We start from the raw sequence: 19,775 nt of genomic DNA on the forward strand, positions 1-19,775 counted from the left end.
CTTTGACCTTTTTAGTTTGGTTCATGTCCCATCTGCTAACATGGAGGAGGTGAGGTTTATGACCTATACTGCAACCAGCCATCAGGGGGCAATCGAGGTGTTATGGCTTCGGTTTTTCCGGGAGCTGTCATGTCGTCCATCGCTATAAACAGTTTGTGGTACGCTCCAACCAACCCATAGATGCATGATTTAGAATGAATTACTAAAATGTTCTATAAATCTCTCATATTATGGTTCTGTTTTGCAAACATGTAAGACTCCATTTGACAGGAGATAAGGGAACACGTGGTTTTGAAAACATTGTATGTAACTGAGAAATATCGCTGAGGAAAACATGATGGAGAATGAGGAGGGGGGGGGGGTTACATACGTGAAACAGGCTGCGGCTCACATGGCAGCAGTTACCCATAAATCTCTTGGCTCTCTGTTGCTTGGACACCATCAATGTCAGCATGATTGCATGTGTTCGGCGGGTATAGGCGGCACACCCCAGCACAGATATGACACATTGTGATTTAGGAGCAGTTACAAGGTTTATGTTGCACTGAAGCCGTGGGGGTCACATGAGTCTGACCTGTCGTTTCCACGCTGTAAATCTGGACGTTTTAAGCATGTGTGGTTTATTAATGATGCACTAAACTCTGTAAACTAACAACGTTTGCCTCGTCTCCCCCACAGCTTCCTGCCAAAGAGTCGGCATGAGCTGCCGATTTTTTTACTTGAGTCTGTGTTATACTTTTTTTTCACTGCAACTCAGACAAACTGTATGTTTTACTTCAATGCATTCACTATGGTCACCAGTAGCATTCAGATGAATGTTTTATTTCATAAAAGTATACATAAGCTTATAAAATAAATCGTAAATCAAAATAAAACCAGTGGTTCTCAAAATGTTGGGTTGGTGAACCCTTACTAGAAACCAGAGTCTAGTTTGATTTATTATTCAGTGTTTGGGCCCAAAAGATGTCAGACTTTACTATATTTTTGAAAAAAAACAAAAACTAGAGAGAATTTTGCTGCAGAATTTAAACCTTTTTCTGCCCTCTCTCATTAACCCTCTCATCGCCTCTTCTGATTTACCCTTTGACCTTCCGAGGGGCCCATACCCTAATTTGGGAACCACAGAAATAAACATCCACACTGTATGTAAAGTATTCTGATGTCGCCTTGAGCTGCTACAAGACTAAAATGGTGCATCTGTACAAATAATAATATTTAAGATGCTAGCCAAACAACAAGTACTTGTAATTTTGATAGTTTAAATACTTTTAATACTTACTTTTAGCGTTTGTATTGTTGTGTTGGTGTTTTGACTGATATGGAACATCTAAAATACTTGTTATAATCCATATTAAATAATAAATAACCGTTGTGTGAGAGCCATGAGTCGCTGCGGGATAAACACCCGGCAGCGTGCACAGTGAGAGCCAATCCACGTGCACAGCAATGAGGAGAGGGAAGTGAGAGGGAGCAAGCACCTGCCTTGTCAATCAGACGAAAGCCTAGAAAACTACAAGAAAAGGTCCGGACAGCTCAGCTGGCCTCCACTGATTACAGCCTTATAGTACTGTATCCCTGCCTCCATGTCACGCTATATACATGTCACCATAGCACCATCATGTTAACATGTAATGAAGTAACACGAGAGGACATTTAATGGCTAAGCAGGGTGGTAAAGTAAACAGGAATATTGCATGTTGACCGTGGAGTGTGTAATGTTTTGCATAGCGGCCTCAAACATCCCCAGAGGTCATGGTACAATAGTATTTACGCCCCCTCTTTGACAGCAGTAAGCAGCAGGTGCTAAAATTTGTTTTCATACCTCGCACGGAGCAGATCTGGTATAGAAGCCACCGCTGAGCGGGCTTTTACACTCCATTAAAATTCCTCCTCTAATAGCAGCCAGGGACACTCTCTAATGAGAGGGAAGTTATTTCCTATTTAAGTTTTATCAATCAATATTGGCCTATGAAGGAAATCATCCACACGCAGAGGTTCCAGCTCACACATGACGCGCTGCCTAAAGGAGTTAACCGCTAAAATTAAAGCTTTATTGCTTTTCAGCTGGTGAACATCGATCATAGTTTAGTTTATGATGCAACAGGCTTGTAAACCAGGGTTCTGGGAAAAGGTTCTGGAAAAAAGTACAATTTGAATATTGTTTATATTTTATGCTACTTTTTATGCTGCCAATTCAATTCAAAACTTTATATTTTACTGCACTTATCTTTCAGTTACAGTAACTAGTTACTTTGCAGATTACGATTTTGCCAATTCTATGATAGAGATCATTGTATTTGTTGTAAATGTTGTACATGTCGCTGATAATATGGAATTATTTTGTATGTTTTCACCCCTGTTCATTTGTTTGTTGGGTTGTTTGAAAGCAAAATGATACAAAAACTACTGAACAGATTACAATGAAACTTGGGGGAAGGATGTGGTATGAATACATTTTGGTGCTAATCCAGAAGATTTTTGAAGGTACACGACTGAAGATATGTCCCTAACATCCGCTGGTGGTCGCTAATATCTGCTAACGTCAACTGGTGGTTGGCAGCTTAACAAGTGCGGTAGACCTTCGAACATACAAGGGATATTCTCCACCTTGTCCGATGTTCTAAAATAAGTGTGTGTAATTTAATGCGGCTTGATTGAATCTATGGTGACTTCCTTTTTTGTCGTATTCTCGGACTGAAATCACAAATGTGAAGAATTGCATTGTCTCACGTGTCCATTTGATAATCAAGGCTTTCTTCATTTTGGGCAACTATAACTTTTCATCATGTTTGCAGATGTTAAAGCTTTAGGTTATTGCAAAATCACACATTAATGTTGGGCTGCTTCATATTTGATGGTAAGCCCGTCACACAGACACATATACCAAACAAATACCGAATACTTTGAATGAAGTGAATGATACTGAGCGGCCAAAAGATGATAGTCCTTTTTTCTCTTCTGCACAAAGGACATGGATCGATATAGAACTTGTCCAGACAAGATATTAGATCCATCTTGTGCCAAAAATATAGTATCTTTTAAGATTCTGCTTAGCGAAATGAGAAGATGTACACATCCTCTAGTTCCCCCAGGCTTTGAATTAGATTAGGATGAAATAGAATGCACTAAACTGAAGAAGAAGATGACCAAGACAGGACCAACAGATCCCTTAAATTCAATCAAGCTGCACCAAATTTCACACAGTCATCAGTCTGATTTTCTTTTTCAGCAAGATCCATGAATTGTTCCCTAGGAAATTGGTGAAAATGTTAAAAAAAAAACTTGTCCCACCAAGTTTTGTAGAAATCTGTTCAAACAAACGGACAGGGAAGTAAACAAGTTGTCGGAGGTAACTTCACCACTGAAATCTTTACACTTTGATACTTATACCTAGATACTGAGGAAATGTCAGCAACATTTGCAGCGCACAGTTACAAGCTGTTATTTTCAAACTCTGACCGCACCAGCAGATGAGGAGACTTTGGCCCAAGTTCTCAGCCAGAAGGCATTTACAGGCGCCGCTGAGCGATGACATCTGAACCTGACGATGGCCTCCCGCTGATTCACTGGCCTCCACCTTGAATACTGATTTCCTGTTTTCTCTATATACAGAAACAAACGCCTGCAGCTCGTGTCAGTTCACGTTGCTGTTGTGAAACCCGTTGTTCATTCTCTGGTGGCCATCACGTGAATTCAGCAGCTCTAGAAATGTGCGATGATCACGTTTGACCCCCCCACATGGCTGCGCAGTTTTCTTTTCATTCACTACATAAATTGTTTAGTTTACATCATGTCATATGAATGTGTTTATCAGATCTGAGGGGGAGTGTAGTGCACGCACATGCCCAGTCCATGTGTATGCAAAAGAGCGCGCATACTTGGGATATACTGGGTATTTGCTTGTCGGTCTCCATCCATGTGATCCCTAGAAAGGATCAGGAGTTTCATGTGTCAGGACGATCCCCCCCCTGCAGGCAGCTCCTACTTCCAAACAAAACTTATGCACACCCCCTCCTCCCTGCTCGCTTTCCCCCCTCCCCACTCATATGGAAGTTAATAAGAGAGACCCTCCAGACACTCGCATTCAGTGCAATCACAAGATCTCCCCAAGTTTGACGCCGCGAGCACCGAGGGAATCATGCCTGTGCCCAAGAAAGCAGGTAGGCAAGCATCCTCACCTGAGTCCCTGCGGGGACCCACAGGGATCATTACACCATGTGGCAAATGAGCCATTTACCATTTAGAAGTTATTTATCATTGACTCATGACTGTGAGCATCTGTTTTTACATCAGGTCAATGACAAGTAAATTGTATTTCAATTTACAATGAATCATAGAATCTGTGGTGTTTTCCTGGGATTTAGATTCTGCAGTTTAATCTTTAGAATTCATATTTTTCCACATTTCATGACGTGCAGCCTTAAAACTGGATCCGAATTTGAATCATCTTTGTGTTGTTGTTTTTTTTTACATTTTTCTCGCTGAAATGCATTTGCAAACCTTATTAAAAGCAGGAAAATTAAGAGTTTTCATATTTAAAATTATAATTTATTTTCATAGATTGCACCGATATGTATTTCTATAGATTTGTATATTGCGTCTGTAAATGCCCAAATTTCCCATGAGATGCTTGAATATTCATCAGAAGTATCACTATGAGTCACAGCTTGAGAAGTTTTAACTTTATTTATTGCGTGTCAGTGTTTTATTACACATTTATTATGTGTGTCATATGTTGTTTATATGATGTTATTAAAGAGCCTCATGCTGACCATCGCTGAAAGTCTGCGCGGGGCCAGACATCCCTCCTCACCTTGGATCCTGCCAGCTTCTCTCCAGCCCATTAATCATGTCAGCAAAGTGCTAGAAAGAGCTTCTCCCTGGGAGGTTATGGTTTCTCCTGCACTTGTGCCATCGGTTACCGAGCGCCCCTCAATGTCAAAGCCCCCTCTGCAAATTCAGGTCTCACATTTCTGCTCGTCTTTCTCGTTTTCTCTCCCCTCACGCCACGTGGTGCCTTCGTTGCTTCACCCCCTCACCTGTTGCACCATATGTGGGCCTATTGTGGCTCTCCGGGCCTCTTATGGATATTTCCAATCCACGCTCAGTGTTTCCTCTTCCACACTTTCCCCACCTCCCCCCATTTTGCCAATCCCTCCCCTGAGCACCCAGCGTAATGAAGTGTGAAATGCTAAATGTAAAAGCCCAGCCCGGTTTTATTTGTGGCAGTTTGATTCTGCCAATTGCCACCATCAAGAGTTTCTGTCACTAGAACAGAAAGATAATTGATAATACATCAATATGATTAGTTTTTATTGGCTGCATAGAATCTAATTAACGTGACTGATCAATGTATTTAATGTTTTTAATGTTGCAGGTCTTTGTGTAGGAGCTAACTTAAAGCTTTACTACCTAAATTCTTTCTTTTCCCAACATTCTTCGTCCTCCACGTGTGCCCTATTTCCTTCGCATCTCCATCTCACACGTGCGCTCACCGTGCGCTGCAGGGCTTCCAGCCAAGGAATCTTGACACTTGACAGGGACCTGAGGGATGAGCCTGGGCTCACGCCATCCCTGCTCATCTCTCCGCCTCTCTCTTTCTCTCTCTCACTCTGTCTGTCCTCCTCATCTCACTATACCGTCTGATCTTGCTGCCTCAGTGAGATCTTCTGAAACTGATCCTCACGGATAAGGTGGCGACGTCCCTCTGAGAGGTGAAACTCAAGTTTTGCAGCTCGTCGTTGGGCCACATCACAATCCAACTCAGATCGATCTCACTGAAGATATCTCAATCCTTCTCAAATCTGCCTCTGTTAGCCTACTTTGTAGTAGTTCTTGCTCAAACTCCTCCTGAAAACTGTCAGCTTCATCCAGGCATTCAGCCATTATTCCCACTTGATTCACAAAATCTTTTTTACGGCCCCTCTGCCCTTAAATATTTTTACCCCTCACACCTGCAGTCTTGCAACCTGCTCCGTCCCCTCCATGTCTCTATCACCACGATGTCAAGTCATCAATCTTCTTGAGTATCTGTTTATCTCTGCGGGGTTTTCCTGTTTATCCCGCTGAGCGTGGACAGGCATCCGCAGGGGTTTAACCTCCACAGAGCAGCTGGGGAGCTATCAAACTGCATTTCCAGTCGCCCCCCCCACCACCACCAGCTCAGTTATGGCCAGCCTGATCTGTCACTCTGAGGTTACCGAGGTGTTGAAGATGCCAGAAACACCTCGCAGATTTGAAGATGACTTTATTCACAGTGTAGAATTTCTCCAAGCGTCTCCCAGTCTCTTCTCTGTAATTCCTCTTAATGCCTTGATCACCCCGACATTAATCCACACGGCTTTTCTTTCATGAAGGCCCCCCACCGGCTCACCTGCTGTGTCCCTTTAATCGGGACACGACGGGGGAAGATGGATGAAGTGATCTTTCACTAGGCGTCTTTCTGCTCCATCGTGCCATTTCCAATATGGCCTGCACGACCTTCACTCCGCCCCTCTCCGTCCGTCCTGCCAGGTCTCCCCCCTTCGTCTGGTCAGGATCTGTCCACCCCCTGTCCGCCGCCATTAATGTCCAAACTGTAGTGAACATGCTGCTGAAGTAAGTAAGGACATGTGGACGAACTCCAAACTAGAATCAGATCTGTTATTGAATCTTAAGCCTCAGTGGAGTCCAATTATTATATCGGCATGCCCAAGCAATTATCACATTCTCTGGTCTTAGTTGCTTAGCAACCCAATCCCATCCATCATGTCTGATGTGATGTGTGCAGGTGTTATACCACACCCCTCAATTCGTCCTCTCGCCCAGGTTGTCGCGCTGCTGCCCCCCCCGCAGCTGAGGGTCACGCAGGCTGGATGGGTTATGTTTCCTCCAGGCTCTGCCGGGATGGGCATACCACCCGAATCCGCTGACCTCAGGAACATTGACGCCAGCTCTGCGAGAGCCACAGGCCAACAATGGTCGCATTGAAAAAAAGAGGGTTATTCAGTCCTTTTACATGCATATTAATAATCTGATTACAACCACATAAACACACAAATGGCTGATTCGTACACTGGTCTTAATCCCTCATAAAACAATCTACACAATTCACACAATGACAACAAAAATAAAGAAAAAAACAAAAAGCACAAATGATACAATGAAATCCTACATTGATCACCTGAATTCAGAACATGAACCAAACCATAAATATGATAGCAGGATGAACAAAGTAAAACAATGAACAATACCTGGTGGAATGTAACTAAATATATTTACTCACGTATTGCTCACTTTCACAAGTACACATTTGAAGTACTTGTGCTTTGGTTTAACACTGTTTACTCTACTTCGTGCTTCTAGTTCACTGCAATTCAAACTATATACTGTCCTCCGCTTCATTATTTCTACAACTAATAAACTATGACTTTATAAAAAAAATATGTATAATGCATATGATAAAAAATGAAAACTACCCAGTAATACATGAAAGTAAAAATCGAATCCTAAATAAATGTAACAGAAGTTTGACTGTGAGTGCTGACTCGGCTGACTTTTCCTTTATAACTGACTATTTTTACACAGTTGTAGTGCTACTTGAGGAAATGACAAAAACACCCTTATATGGAACTAGAAAACAAATTGAGGCCCTTCCTTCTAATTTTGGTGACACACAAATCAAGATGATGTGATGATGTAACTGTCTGATAGGTGAGGAAGAATGATGAGGACCGAGCCTATTTGTCTGTGTGAAATCTGAGAGGCGGTAACATGAGCGAAGATGACCTATAGGCAGGGGAGGCGACGGAGAGTGACCAGACGGGCCAGTGCGAGTTTTCTCCGAACGTCAGGAGACAGGGTGACTCACGAGCTGGAGGAGGAACAAACGAACAGAGATTACACACTGGCCCACGACATGACAGGCATGCCCGGGGTGGTTTGAAGTAACAGCATCGTGCAGAAAGTGTATTCTTAGATTGAGACTCCTGCTGCTGTCAGTGGCCGTGATGTGTGTGGCTAACAGATGCGGGCCCGGGCCTCTGGATTCCCCACGTTGAAACCTAAACCTTGAGCAGAAACTTCATGAATCAGTGCTGAGCGGACATTGCACACATACTGGGCTGTGATATAGTGCGGGTTGAGAGCAGCAGGTGATTTACTGGACGAGCGGCAGCCTGACAGAAGCACTGATGAAGGGGAGAGGCTGCGGAGAAAAAAGATGAGAGGATTTAGAGTTAACTTGTCAGTGCCATCCTGAATAGTGTTGTGCATTTCATTTTACACAAGCCATTGTGAGGGGAATCTCTGGGGAGAGGCCATAAAGCATCCCATATCTATTTGTCACATGGCTGCAGCAGATGTGGTGAAATAAACACACACACACACACAGTCACACTTACCGATTCACTCTCATCTCTTTCTATTCCAGGAAGAAAAAACAGTGCAGCTCCCGTGGAAGGTAAAGAGCAACATTTGTTACTCCTGTTGGATTGTCTTCGTAAATCACCAAGAGGATAACAAGATCAGTTCATTAAATTCAATAGCTGGTGTCGTGTAAATCAGATCATCCACACGTGATAAAGTTTAATGCATTTTCCCTCTAATGCTCTGATTATCTCTCCTGTCTGTTCCCTCAGAGAAGCTGCCGCAATATGAGCCAAATGTCCCTGAACCCACCACCAGGGCTGACTTCATGAAATGTAACTTATACTTTTATGTTTTTAATGTTTATTTCAAAAGAAAATCCAGCATCACTGCCATACAGTGAAAATGATGGCCAGTCAGTATTGATTCAAGCCAGTTGTGGATAGTAGTGGAGTGAAGTATGGAGTCTTTGTTGTGCCAAAATATGATTTATTAAGTCATTAAAAGGTTTAATACATTTTGAATATTAAGATAGCGATAGATTTATAATTATTAACACACAGAATAATAAAACAATATAAGACATATCGAGATATGATTAATCAATAAATGTTTGTTTCCACATTTAAACAGATTTTCTAACCCTATCACTTTTGTTACTTGGGTAACTTTAAAAACAATTTCAATAAGTCTTGATTTCATGTGTCCCTCCTCCTTTCTGTCAGATTTTTTCCAGCCCTCTCTGGATGATAAAACTGCACAGAAACTGTTGTGGATTTCAGAGAGCGGCTCCAAAGTGGCTCGTACGGCTGATGCAGTCTGCCCGTATCCCAACAGGCCTGAGAGATACGACCACTCACCACAGGTAGGCCGCTAACAAAACAGTGATCACACCTGCAGTGTCATCACTGGTCTCAGTCATTGTGGAATGAGAGGGAGCATGAGAGACGGCGGTCATGTGACAAAACATTTTTTGCGGACGAGTGGTTTAATCGAGAACAATGATGTGTTTTTAATTAGCAGAAGAAGTAGAAAGTTGCATAAAATAAAAAAAAATTGAGTAAACCATCTCAAAATAGTACTTAATTACAGTAACTGAGTAAATGAACATAGTTACTTTCCGACACGTTTCCTTAAAAATATTTTTGGGGATTCTGGTTTGTTTCCTGCAGTTATTTCAAAATAAAATTTCACACATCAATAAACTGCATTACATTGTCATGTAATTCTTTGCACCATGGACCATGTCCCATCTGCTAACATGGATGAGGTAAGGTCTATGACTTACTGCAGCCAGCCACCAGGGGTCTATCAAGAAGTTTTGGCTTCACTTTCTTTGGAACTGTCATGTCGTCCCTCTATTTAGTCTATGGTCCCAAGAAGATCAGCCATTTTTATATAACAATTAAATACGTTAAGTCTTTTTTCATCAAAAGGAATTGTTGATCAATTCTTTTTACAATCAACTCTAATTCTGAGACTCGTCTTGTGTAATGTTGGACCTTCTTCTCCTCAGGTGCTGTGTAAGGAGAATCTGCTGGGCCATCGAGGGTACTGGGAGGTGGACTACGAGGGGTGGGTGGTGATCGGGGTGATCTCTGAGAGTGCGCCCCGGAAGGTCCAGGAGGGGGTCTGCGGCCTCGGGGAGAACAGTGGCTCCTGGGGAGTCGGGTGGTCCGGCTCCTGCTACCAGGTGTGGCACAATGGCGAGAATGTGGACGTCAAGCTCACCCCGTCCTCCACCATAGGAGTATATGTTGACCAGCCCGCCGGCATCATCAAGTTCATGCTGCTGGAGGGGGAGGGCGAGAAGGAGGTGCGGCTGATTCACAAGTTCAAGGTCAACGTCCAGGAAAAGCTCCTCCCCGGCTTCTGGATCGGCACCGATTCCTTCTCCCTCATCCGGAAAAAGGATCAGTGACAAATTAGAGCAGGTTTGGGTGGGAGGGGGGCGGGAGGGGTCACATGGTGTAAATTTAAGAAGGTGTCAAGTTGTTTGGGGAACAAGTGTCGGAGTTGTAGAGCCGAACCGAAGCACGTCGTGAAATCTCTGTAGCTTGTGTTCGCTTTCTCTGGTGCATGAAGAAAGCTTTTCAAATCCAAATATAACCAAATGTGCCTTATTTTATTTATTATTGTGTATCTATTTACTTATTTTATTTAAGATAGAAAATAGGCAAAGCGGTGTATGTTTATATATACACAGGGCTTTACATGTACTTGAGTGCTTGTTTAACTTCAGAGTCTATGTATTTTTTATGTGCTATATGTAGTCAATAAATTAAATTGTTGTGTAATATCACAGACGTCATGTTTTTTTTACCTGCCAGTGGCTAAAGGCATTCTATTTCCGGGTAGTCTGTCCGTCCCATTCTTGTGAACACAATATCTCAAGAACGCTTTGAGGGAATTTCTTCAAATTTAGAACACACACTCAGTTGGACTCGGGGATGAACTGATTAGATTTTGGTTGAAGGTCGAAGGTCACTGTGATGGTGGTCGAACGTCCAAGGACCTCACAAAAAAATGTTTTGGCCTCTTGAACACGATCTCTCAAATCTGCCTTGAGGGATTTTCTTCAAATTTTCCTCCGTTGTCACTTGTACTCAAAGATCAGATTTCACGTATCAAAGGTCACGGTGACCTAATATGAGTCTGTAAAAAGAAATGATGTAGACTGGTAGAGGGGTACAACCGCAGGGCTGTATTAGTTCGTATTCCTAAATATCAGGGGTGTGCAGCAAAACAGATTTTTATAGTGTAGTACTAGTGCCCTCTGGAGGATCATAGTGGTATAACACCCTCACACAAAATCACACAGTCTTCTCGCTCTCTTGGTGTTGCTCCTTTATTTGTAACATAAAAGTAATTCCTGGAACATTTATTTGTTTTTGAAATGTCAAATGTGGACATTTGTTCATTTTCAATCAACCCATCTTCTCTCTTCCCTACACACAAACACACACACACACACACACACACACACACACACACACACAGTCACACACACAGTCACTTTCTCATTCACTCAACATCTGGAGCGAAGTAACAAAACAAAAAAGAACGCCATCCCCTATAATGCTGTATTGATTTACAATCATTCGATCAGTCAGTCATTCATTGGCAAAAGTAAAAGTACAAACAGGCATGTTATGAGGAGGTGCTGGGGTCCTCCGCTCACATTTTTTAAAAGCAACATGCTTCTTGTTACTTCAACTTTTTCCTCAGGTCCAGTACTAATGTAGTGTTTGGAGACGTGAAGTCACTAGTGTTGTGAAATGTGTAGTGACGAGGTGGTGGTGGTTGGTTGGTTGGTTGGTTGGTTGGTGGAGTGATGGAGTGATAGTGTCGAAAATGTTATTAGTGTTCATAACATTTCTTTCTCCGTTACTCCTCGAAGCATGTGCCGTAAATTTTGGTTAGTGAGATAAATGGAGGTACTAGCTTTTACACCGTTTCACAAACTGTACGTCACATCTGCCAAAATACAGGCCCCGCCTCAGCCATCCGTTGTCATGACAATATCTTTCTCCACGTTTTCTTCTCCACTCTCACTCACTCCCCTCTATCCCTTTCTCTCTCTCTTCCCCCTGCTCGCCTCACACCCTCCCTCTCAGTGCTTCAGGGAGAAGTCCCCGGTGTTGAGGCGGGGCCGAGGCAGGGCCCCGAACATTTCCGTCCCGTCGGTGGCCCCGGGGGCCAGCAGGGCTTTCATACTGGCCGCGATGTGATCCAAGTCAGCACAGCCCACCTAGAGGACACACACACACACACACACACAGAGGAGACTGTGTTAACAAGGCACAGGAGGGTCATGGGGGGTCAGAGACGAGAACCTGGACGTAAAAGGGGAAAATCCAAATTCCTGACGCTCATTCACTCAGAAAAAAATTCTTTGTGAGAGGTTACTTGTAAAGTATTTTCCCAGCATGACCTCACACAAATGTCACACATACTTTTACGGTCACATGAACTGATGGAGCTGTCGTGACCATTAGCTGGTGCATCAGAATACTGGGAGGTGAATTGTTTCTTTGTCTTGGTCTTTAGATGCCATGAAACATGTCAGCATCGACAACAACAACATCAGCAGCCGCAGCATCATAAACAAACAAACAGCTCGTTTCATTCATCAGTTCTTTCATTACCCGTTTCTTTTAGGAAAATTAGTTGAGGTATTTCAATTTAACTAATGGAAGCAGAACATTTTTATTTTATCTGTAGAATATATTCTAAAGGTTAAAGTAAATTAAATTGTCTATTTGATGGAGAGAAAAAACAACTTTCAGTCACTCGTCGTGGCGGATGAAGCAGCAGCAGATTTACAAACACCCAATTCTTAAGATGTATTGGACACTCACTGACATCTACATTGTCACCATATTTAGTAGAGATATTAAAACATCCATAACGCCCCTAAATTGAACTTTTCAGACCAACGTTCCTACACTTTCCTACTGATTTGCAGATCTATTCTGAATTAGAAAAAATATCAAAACTAGAATAAATTCACTGGATCCACATTTTTATTTGGATCTGCTCGCACTCACAAACGTCTCCTTTAAACATCACTCTCCTAAATATGTCTGATATTTTATGGCAGTTTCAATGTCTATATCTGGCAAATATGTGACAAACGTAAATATTTGCAATCCTTCATGTCCCTGTTTCAAAGTAAAAGCACTAGTGTTTCTGTGACTGAATCCATTCATTTAATTTAACAAGGTTTTATAGTTATTGTAGGACCGGACGTTGCACAGCTACATACCGCAGAGTGCTGGCGTTTGGTCAAGTACTTGGACCTACTTTTATTCGAGGAAATACAGAAATCATACCAGAAACCTCACGGAGCCGCTCCACAGCAGACACGTGCCCAGTTTGAGCAACTAACGCGTACAAGCATTTGCACAAGCAGATCAGCAACACAGCCGTCACGTCACATGCACTCGGTGTGGCCCGGGTGTAATGGGTTCTTACTCGGGTCATGCCTCACCCCTCCACAAAGTTTCATGGAAATGGGTTCAGTAGTTTATGACAGTCGGACAGACACTGATGAAAACATAACCTCCTCGGCTGAGTGAATTACTTAACTAGATTAGCTCCAGAAACACGAGCAGTAATATTCACATATTAGAAGATAAAGCTGCTAATGAGTGTGGGGATTTTTTACAAAGGCTTTTAGACAGAGTTGTAATTTTTTACATGTTTTTGCCTATGTCAATGATGATAATGCATGAATTATTTTTGGCAAAAAAGTTTCATTCATAATGTGTGTGGATCTTTGTTCTATTAAAACTCTGAAGGTGAGAACTCTTTTACTTTCGCTGAGTCTCATGAGTCCCCTCTTGTTATTAGGAGTGGTAAATTATCTGATGAAAGTGCTTTACAGGGCCAAAGAAGTTATAAACAGAGTTCCACCATAACAGACAGAGAGCAAACACACACATACACTCTAAATAGAATCACATAGAGTCCAGTAGTAGTGCATAGAGACACAGATCTGGTACACATACTGTAAATAACCTGAATGCCTGTTTAAACCAAACACCTTTGACCCACAGAATCAACAAACCTTTAAAATATACGTAGGGCATTTTACAACTTTGGTGCTATTTTCTCAAAAGCCCTGTCACCACACGTCTTTAGACAGCTGTGTGGGAAGTGTAATAGATTTAAATAGTCAGATCTGAGAGAGAGAGCGGATTAATAAAGGTGGAGGAGATCCGTGAGATATGTAGGGTCTTGATGGTGCAGTGATTGTGTAGTAAGAATGAGAATTTTAAACTAAATTGTGTAAGTGAAGAGAACTAAGAATGGGAGCATCTGTTTGACCTAACGAGAGGTCTAGCTGTGGCATTTTGGATCGCTCATAGATGATCTGTTGATCTATTCACCTGGTTTCAAACTTCAGCTTAATCTTGATTTAAGGCCAAATACATCAGGCTAATCCCCTCACCTCACTTTGAGACACGTGCTCCAGAACATTACAAGCCCAATTCATGCTTCTGGATCAAATCTACACCGTAGCTCCCGTGTAGCCTACGTGTAGACGTACACACTTCGCAGAACACTAAGGCGTACCCTGACGTGCACCTTACCAAAGATTTAACTACGTGTTGCGTTAACGCAGACCACAAGAGCTGCGATTGATCCACTTGGTGGCATTGCATTTCCGGCAGACAGTATTTCTGACATCTCCTGCTTCGCATCACTTGATTTAATGGTCGAACAGACCACCTCCTCCGACGTCTTTCTTTTCTTCGTTGCAGTTCTTTAAGAAAAAGTAATTGCTCTTCAACATCTATCTGCTCCAACTCCAACATGATAACACTCGCCATTGTTCTGGTGTAAACAGAGACACCGTAGAGAATTTGTAAATAAGCGGACCGGAAACTGGAAGAAACTCAACACAGAAGCATTGAAACTCTACGGTCACTAGCGTTTCAGTGGTGTAATTGCAGAGCAACGCGCACACACCTACACAATTTTGAATGCTCACAACGGCGTAGGCCCAGTGCAAAGGCTACACGCGTACCTACGGTGTAGCTTCGACGGCCTCAAGTCTCACAGTGCAAACCAGCAGCTTCTGTGACAAGCTACTTTGTGTGTTTGAGTGTGTTCTCACCCGCTCTCCGCTGTTGCCGTCTCCCTGAGCGCCTCGGGTTCCTCTGCAGCTCCACACGGGCACAGATACAGGCAGCGAGCGGGCCAGAGCCATGGGGTGGGCATGACGGGATGAGTACACAGAATGACCCATGGCCATGCCACGAGGAGGAGGAGGGGCGTCCTCACTCAAAGAGCCTAAGACATATAGAAACAAAAAGAATGAATGGAGATAATGAACATAAACGGACATACATGGAGTCGAGATATCAAACTCTTACCATCAGTGCTCTCCTCCTCCCCATCCGATTCAAAGAACGGCTCACAGTCCCGAGACAGAGAGTCCTCGTCCATCGAGAACACACCTGCAGCAGAAGGACCATAAATCTTAAGAATACTTAAAGAGACACAGATAAACCAAGGGGGAGGGTTTCACACAACGAATTGAATTTGCAAACGATTAATAATCGTTTGAAATATAAATATCAAAATAGTCACGTGACACTTGGAAAACAACAAAATACGTGGAATGTTAGTACAAAATATAAAACTCGTCCTATCTTTTAAAACAGAATAATAATATTGTTGGGTTTGGAGTGAAACGGTTCTTTCGTCCTGTATAGTGTCGCACGCCCACGACCAACTGTCTCGCTCCTCACCTGCACTTTCATTCCCATAGGGTCTCCTCTCATCCATGTCCTCCTCCTCTTCCTCGTCTTCGCACTCTTCTTCCAAATCCACGATCCCAGAGCTCTGTCTCCCTCGCTCGGCCTCCAGCATGCTACTCTCCCTCTCTTCGTTACCGTTCTGCCCGGCGACCTGCCCGGTACCAGCTCCTGAGCTGTAGATTGATGGGTAGTTCTGGGAGTACTGTCTGCTGTTGGGGCTGACTCCGCCCACCACACCGTCTCCTGTAAAGCTCTGTGACGACAGCAAAACAACCCAGAATAGTATGGATGAGAACACTGTGATGGAGTGGTACCACAGTGCAGTGTGACACACAAGCAGACCACTCACCCCCCTGTGTCCCGGGTCAGAGGTCAGGTCAACCACCAGCTTGGTTCCTCCCTCCCCCCCAGACTGGCGTGTGTGCTTGTGGGCTGTTAGCATGGTCGTGGAGTGCAGCACGCCGATGTCGTCCATGTAGCGGCGCGCCGACTCGGCCAGGAACCCCTGACCCCAAATGCTGTAGGAGAAATCACACTCCCTCGGAAAGGCACTGCTGCTCTCCCGCTTCCTCACCCCGTCGCCATCGCCCGCTGACGACCGGAACTTCTTGCAGGCTGTCAGTATGGCCAGGTCGCAGCCTGACTTTTGGCAGTATGTTTCCACTGCAGAAAGTAGCGCCAGCCAGCTCTCCTTGTGGTTGTCTGGGATCTCAGGCTCAGACAACTTGGTGATGGAGGCCATGATGTTGCTAAGTGCTGTTTATAGCTTTCTTTAGTGGACTACGTGGACGAGAACAATGCTGATGAATGTTGAAGAGTTTAAAGACTAACCAGAAGCTCGGATACGGCTGATTCTGAGGAGCATTAAACTCAATAAAGCACAGTTACAAGTTATCAGTTGAAGCTTTGGTAGCTGTGGTGCACCTGAAAACTTGAGATTTGTTTCTTCTGTCTTGCTGGTGTTGAAAATGTTTTTGCACTGGCGAAGAATGCTCGATCAGGTAGAGAGGCACTAGGTGACTTTAAGATATGATAAATATATTAATGTAAATATAATTATATGTATATTTATAGTGGCCGATGTCCTTACACGCACTGGAGAGCCAGGGGAGAGAAAAGCTGTTGCCAAGTTGCTGGTGATACCTGGGTAGATAAAAACAAAATATGAGTTAACACAGGGTCAACAGCACAATGAGAAGGGTCGGATGAGATGAACGGGTCAGCTCAGAAATAAGAGCAACGTCATAGAAAATATAAAATGAGGAAATTGATTTAAACACAGTAGATGACAATTAAAATAAAATCAAAAACTAAACCCAACCCAGTATTAATCATCCTAGGAGCTCAGCAACATCTGTTGTCTTATGGACTTCTCATTGCTATGACACTCTTTCTTTTATTCCGGAGGAAGTGTCAACTGTTGAATTAAGACTAACTGAGCTGACAGTGAAAACTTGCTCTTAGATAAAACTTTTATTTGGCCCCCCATAATCTCCAATCTGTAACGGTGAAACAACACAAATTCTGTTTATAAAAATTTAGGCTACATGCAATATTAGGTAACACTCCTGGGCTGGGTGTGGACATTCTGGTTTTACTGCTCAGTGTGTGATGCCAGGATTGTTTCTTTTCATAACATCTGGCAAATAGTCTACACGCAGACTAAGACAGTGCATATCCAGGATATGTGTGGTTAGCAACAATCCACACTAAATGAGATAAGAAAAGGGAAGAGCAGAGGGTGGTGGATAAAAGACTAACTAGACAACAGGAAAAACAAGAAAAAGGAATCTAGTATAATGTTACATGTTTGATTGTTAACAAACCAGATCCTGCTTTAATAGTAAACTGATTGTATTTGTATATCAGATTTTTTTCGTCAGACAAAAAGACTCATTTCAATATGTCACCTTAGAACCTGGGGGACTATAATGGCCACTAATTCCTGACATGTTATGGGAAAACAATTAATAATTACGATAGTGAACATGATCCTTAGTAGATCCAGTTACCATACACCTGTCCCCATATGCAGAACATGGCATAGAAGTGAGCCGTCACCTTTTCTCAGCTTAAACTTGATACTGCCCTCATCTCAGACAGTTTTTATTGTTTAGAGTTATGTGTGTTTGCTCTAAAAAAAGAAAAAGGATAGGTCTATTTTTCCTCAATAAAGATATTTGAAACAAACATGTTGACGATAAGCTGGTGCCAAATATCAATACTTCATTATTTGGTTTATGGATATTTTACATTAGAATGATGGCACACGTTAGAAGTTATAGTGTGTTTGTTAAAAACTTAAGAGACACTAATATAAGTCCTAATGCACTTTCTTTTACATTGTCCCATCTCAGTTTGTGTCTGTGAACCTGACACCAATCTGCAGTGAATAAATACACAAACGCTGCACTTCACCTCTTTAGGGGCATTTTCAACTCTTCTTCGGTCAGATATCGCGATGCATTGTTATAGAATTCTCCTGCAATATATCGATTATCGCAGAATTGCTGTATCGTGACATTGTTATCGTGGGCTATCTATCACCTATGATTTCCCAAGTTACACTGCGATTCCCACACCCTGTATATAACAATTTTATATAGAGGTATTAACACGTTTATAAAGTAAACAAACGTGCAGGAAGGAGATATGCTGAGACATGAATTGAGTTATAAATGAAGAAGCCTGAGTCGGGTCCAGAAATATCAGGTTTACAGTTCAGACTTAAATGCAGAGACCCTGTCATCTGCCTCCTCCAGTGGAAGCGTATTGATTTGACGTGTGGTTGCATGTGTTCGATTACGTGCAGCTGAAGTCGTAAACACAAGCTGTGCAGACTGATGTGTCCTCTGACTGTGTCGCAGCCCCCACCTCTGTGTGTGAGCTGCATGACACCAGCCGATGCTAACTACTGTAGCTCCTGTAGCTTCCTAATGACCCAGCTCTCCATTGATCCCCTCGCTGCCGTGTTAGCAGCCGTGTTGTCTGGGTTTAACCCGCAGACCGCACGCTCCCCTGCCCCTGTTGTTGTTGTTGTTGTTGTTGTCGATCGGGTTGTTTACCCACTGTGTGTGCAGCCGCTTCATCATGGACCCTCTTTTCACCTCCATTTTTCTGGCTTTTAGCACGAGCCGAGACGCGCAAGTGTAAATTACGGAAGCTCGGGAGGACGTTCACCCACCTGTTCGTGTCCTTTCTTCCACGTTACCTGATGTTAATCGATCTTTAACTTTACTTCTTCTTTTATCGCTCGGATTCTGCTTCTCCCACGATTTCTCTCCCCCAGCTAGGCTCTGCACCCGCAGCAAGCTAGCAAGGCGCAATCACAGCGCTTCCGGCCGAGGATTTAAAAATAAAAGACTTTGTTTTTGCAAAGATTCTTTGACAGCTATGACATAATAACAGCAATAATAATAATAACTGTTATCAAAAAATTTAAAAATCTACAGTACAACACAGTTACCCCTCTATTTAATATGTTACATGCAACAAATACTGTGTGGTGTATTGAAAATCTAATGCAATGTCCAAAAAAACAAAAACATTAAACAACAAAACAGTATGTGTATGTTAATGCATATACAATTATTTACAAAAATTGTTAACATGTAAAATATGAATCTGAAATGGTTCGTGCTTGTATTTCTACAATGTTGTATTTCTTTTGTTTCAGTAAAAGAGCTGTCTTATCACCTTTGTCATCAGCTAGATATATGAATAATTTATAACAAACATCACTCCTTCTTTTTCTTTAACAAAATCTGTGTGTAGGCATTTATATTTGGCTCACCTTCATTTTCTCTTTGCCAATTGAACGTGACCGATCGAAGCTTTTATTTTGAAATGTAAACTCAGCTACCATATGCTTTTGTTTCAGACAGCTCAACTTGGCGTAGCTCTGACGTCACCTGTTTACTGCCTTCCAATCGGACGCACGTTGTACACGTGATCAAGAACTCGTCCTCGCCTTGTTCTCGTGCACGTGTACAGCCCACCAACTCCATCTCACCTGCACCACCAACCCATCTCTTTCTGTAAAGTCCTTGCAACCCACCCACCAGCTGCTCAATCATCTGCAAAGACACTCGAATTGCAATGAAGAAAAATTCTGAACAACAGCAAAAATCTCAAAACAGCTGCAAAAAAACTCAAATC

General features: G+C 42.8%; 2 protein-coding genes across 2 annotated transcripts; one reads left to right on the forward strand and one right to left on the reverse strand.

The window, feature by feature from the left end:
• The first annotated feature begins 4,058 nt into the window (after nt 1–4,058).
• zgc:195001 (uncharacterized protein LOC567531 homolog) lies at nt 4,059–10,645 on the forward strand. Its single transcript, XM_035180426.2, has 5 exons — nt 4,059–4,160; nt 8,411–8,440; nt 8,619–8,681; nt 9,072–9,211; nt 9,863–10,645. Exons 1-5 carry the CDS (start codon nt 4,139–4,141, stop codon nt 10,265–10,267), a joined length of 660 nt encoding a protein of 219 aa, XP_035036317.1. The 5' UTR covers nt 4,059–4,138; the 3' UTR covers nt 10,268–10,645.
• A 530-nt stretch (nt 10,646–11,175) lies between these two features.
• On the reverse strand, nt 11,176–18,952 carry akt1s1 (AKT1 substrate 1 (proline-rich)). Its single transcript, XM_035180425.2, has 6 exons — nt 18,802–18,952; nt 15,967–16,760; nt 15,609–15,870; nt 15,231–15,314; nt 14,972–15,147; nt 11,176–12,097 (listed from the first exon to the last, which is right to left on the reverse strand). Exons 2-6 carry the CDS (start codon nt 16,357–16,359, stop codon nt 11,960–11,962), a joined length of 1,053 nt encoding a protein of 350 aa, XP_035036316.1. The 5' UTR covers nt 16,360–16,760; nt 18,802–18,952; the 3' UTR covers nt 11,176–11,959.
• Nucleotides 18,953–19,775: the final 823 nt, after the last annotated feature.

The sequence above is a fragment of the Hippoglossus stenolepis genome, chromosome 16 (assembly GCF_022539355.2).
Source record: "Hippoglossus stenolepis isolate QCI-W04-F060 chromosome 16, HSTE1.2, whole genome shotgun sequence".
Lineage (NCBI taxonomy): Eukaryota > Metazoa > Chordata > Actinopteri > Pleuronectiformes > Pleuronectidae > Hippoglossus > Hippoglossus stenolepis.

What these genes read in the sequence shown, in the direction of transcription:
- akt1s1 (XM_035180425.2), bottom strand. Translation starts at nt 16,359, where the DNA reads ATGGCCTCCATCACCAAGTTGTCTGAGCCTGAGATCCCAGACAACCAC. An exon ending in CTGACCCGGGACACAGGGGG is followed by an intron (nt 15,871 to 15,966) that starts GTGAGTGGTCTG and finishes CTGTCGTCACAG; the next exon opens with AGCTTTACAGGAGACGGTGT. An exon ending in GGAGGAGGAGAGCACTGATG is followed by an intron (nt 15,148 to 15,230) that starts GTAAGAGTTTGA and finishes TATATGTCTTAG; the next exon opens with GCTCTTTGAGTGAGGACGCC.
- zgc:195001 (XM_035180426.2), top strand. Translation starts at nt 4,139, where the DNA reads ATGCCTGTGCCCAAGAAAGCAG. An exon ending in GCCTGTGCCCAAGAAAGCAG is followed by an intron (nt 4,161 to 8,410) that starts GTAGGCAAGCAT and finishes TTTCTATTCCAG; the next exon opens with GAAGAAAAAACAGTGCAGCT. An exon ending in CAGGGCTGACTTCATGAAAT is followed by an intron (nt 8,682 to 9,071) that starts GTAACTTATACT and finishes CCTTTCTGTCAG; the next exon opens with ATTTTTTCCAGCCCTCTCTG.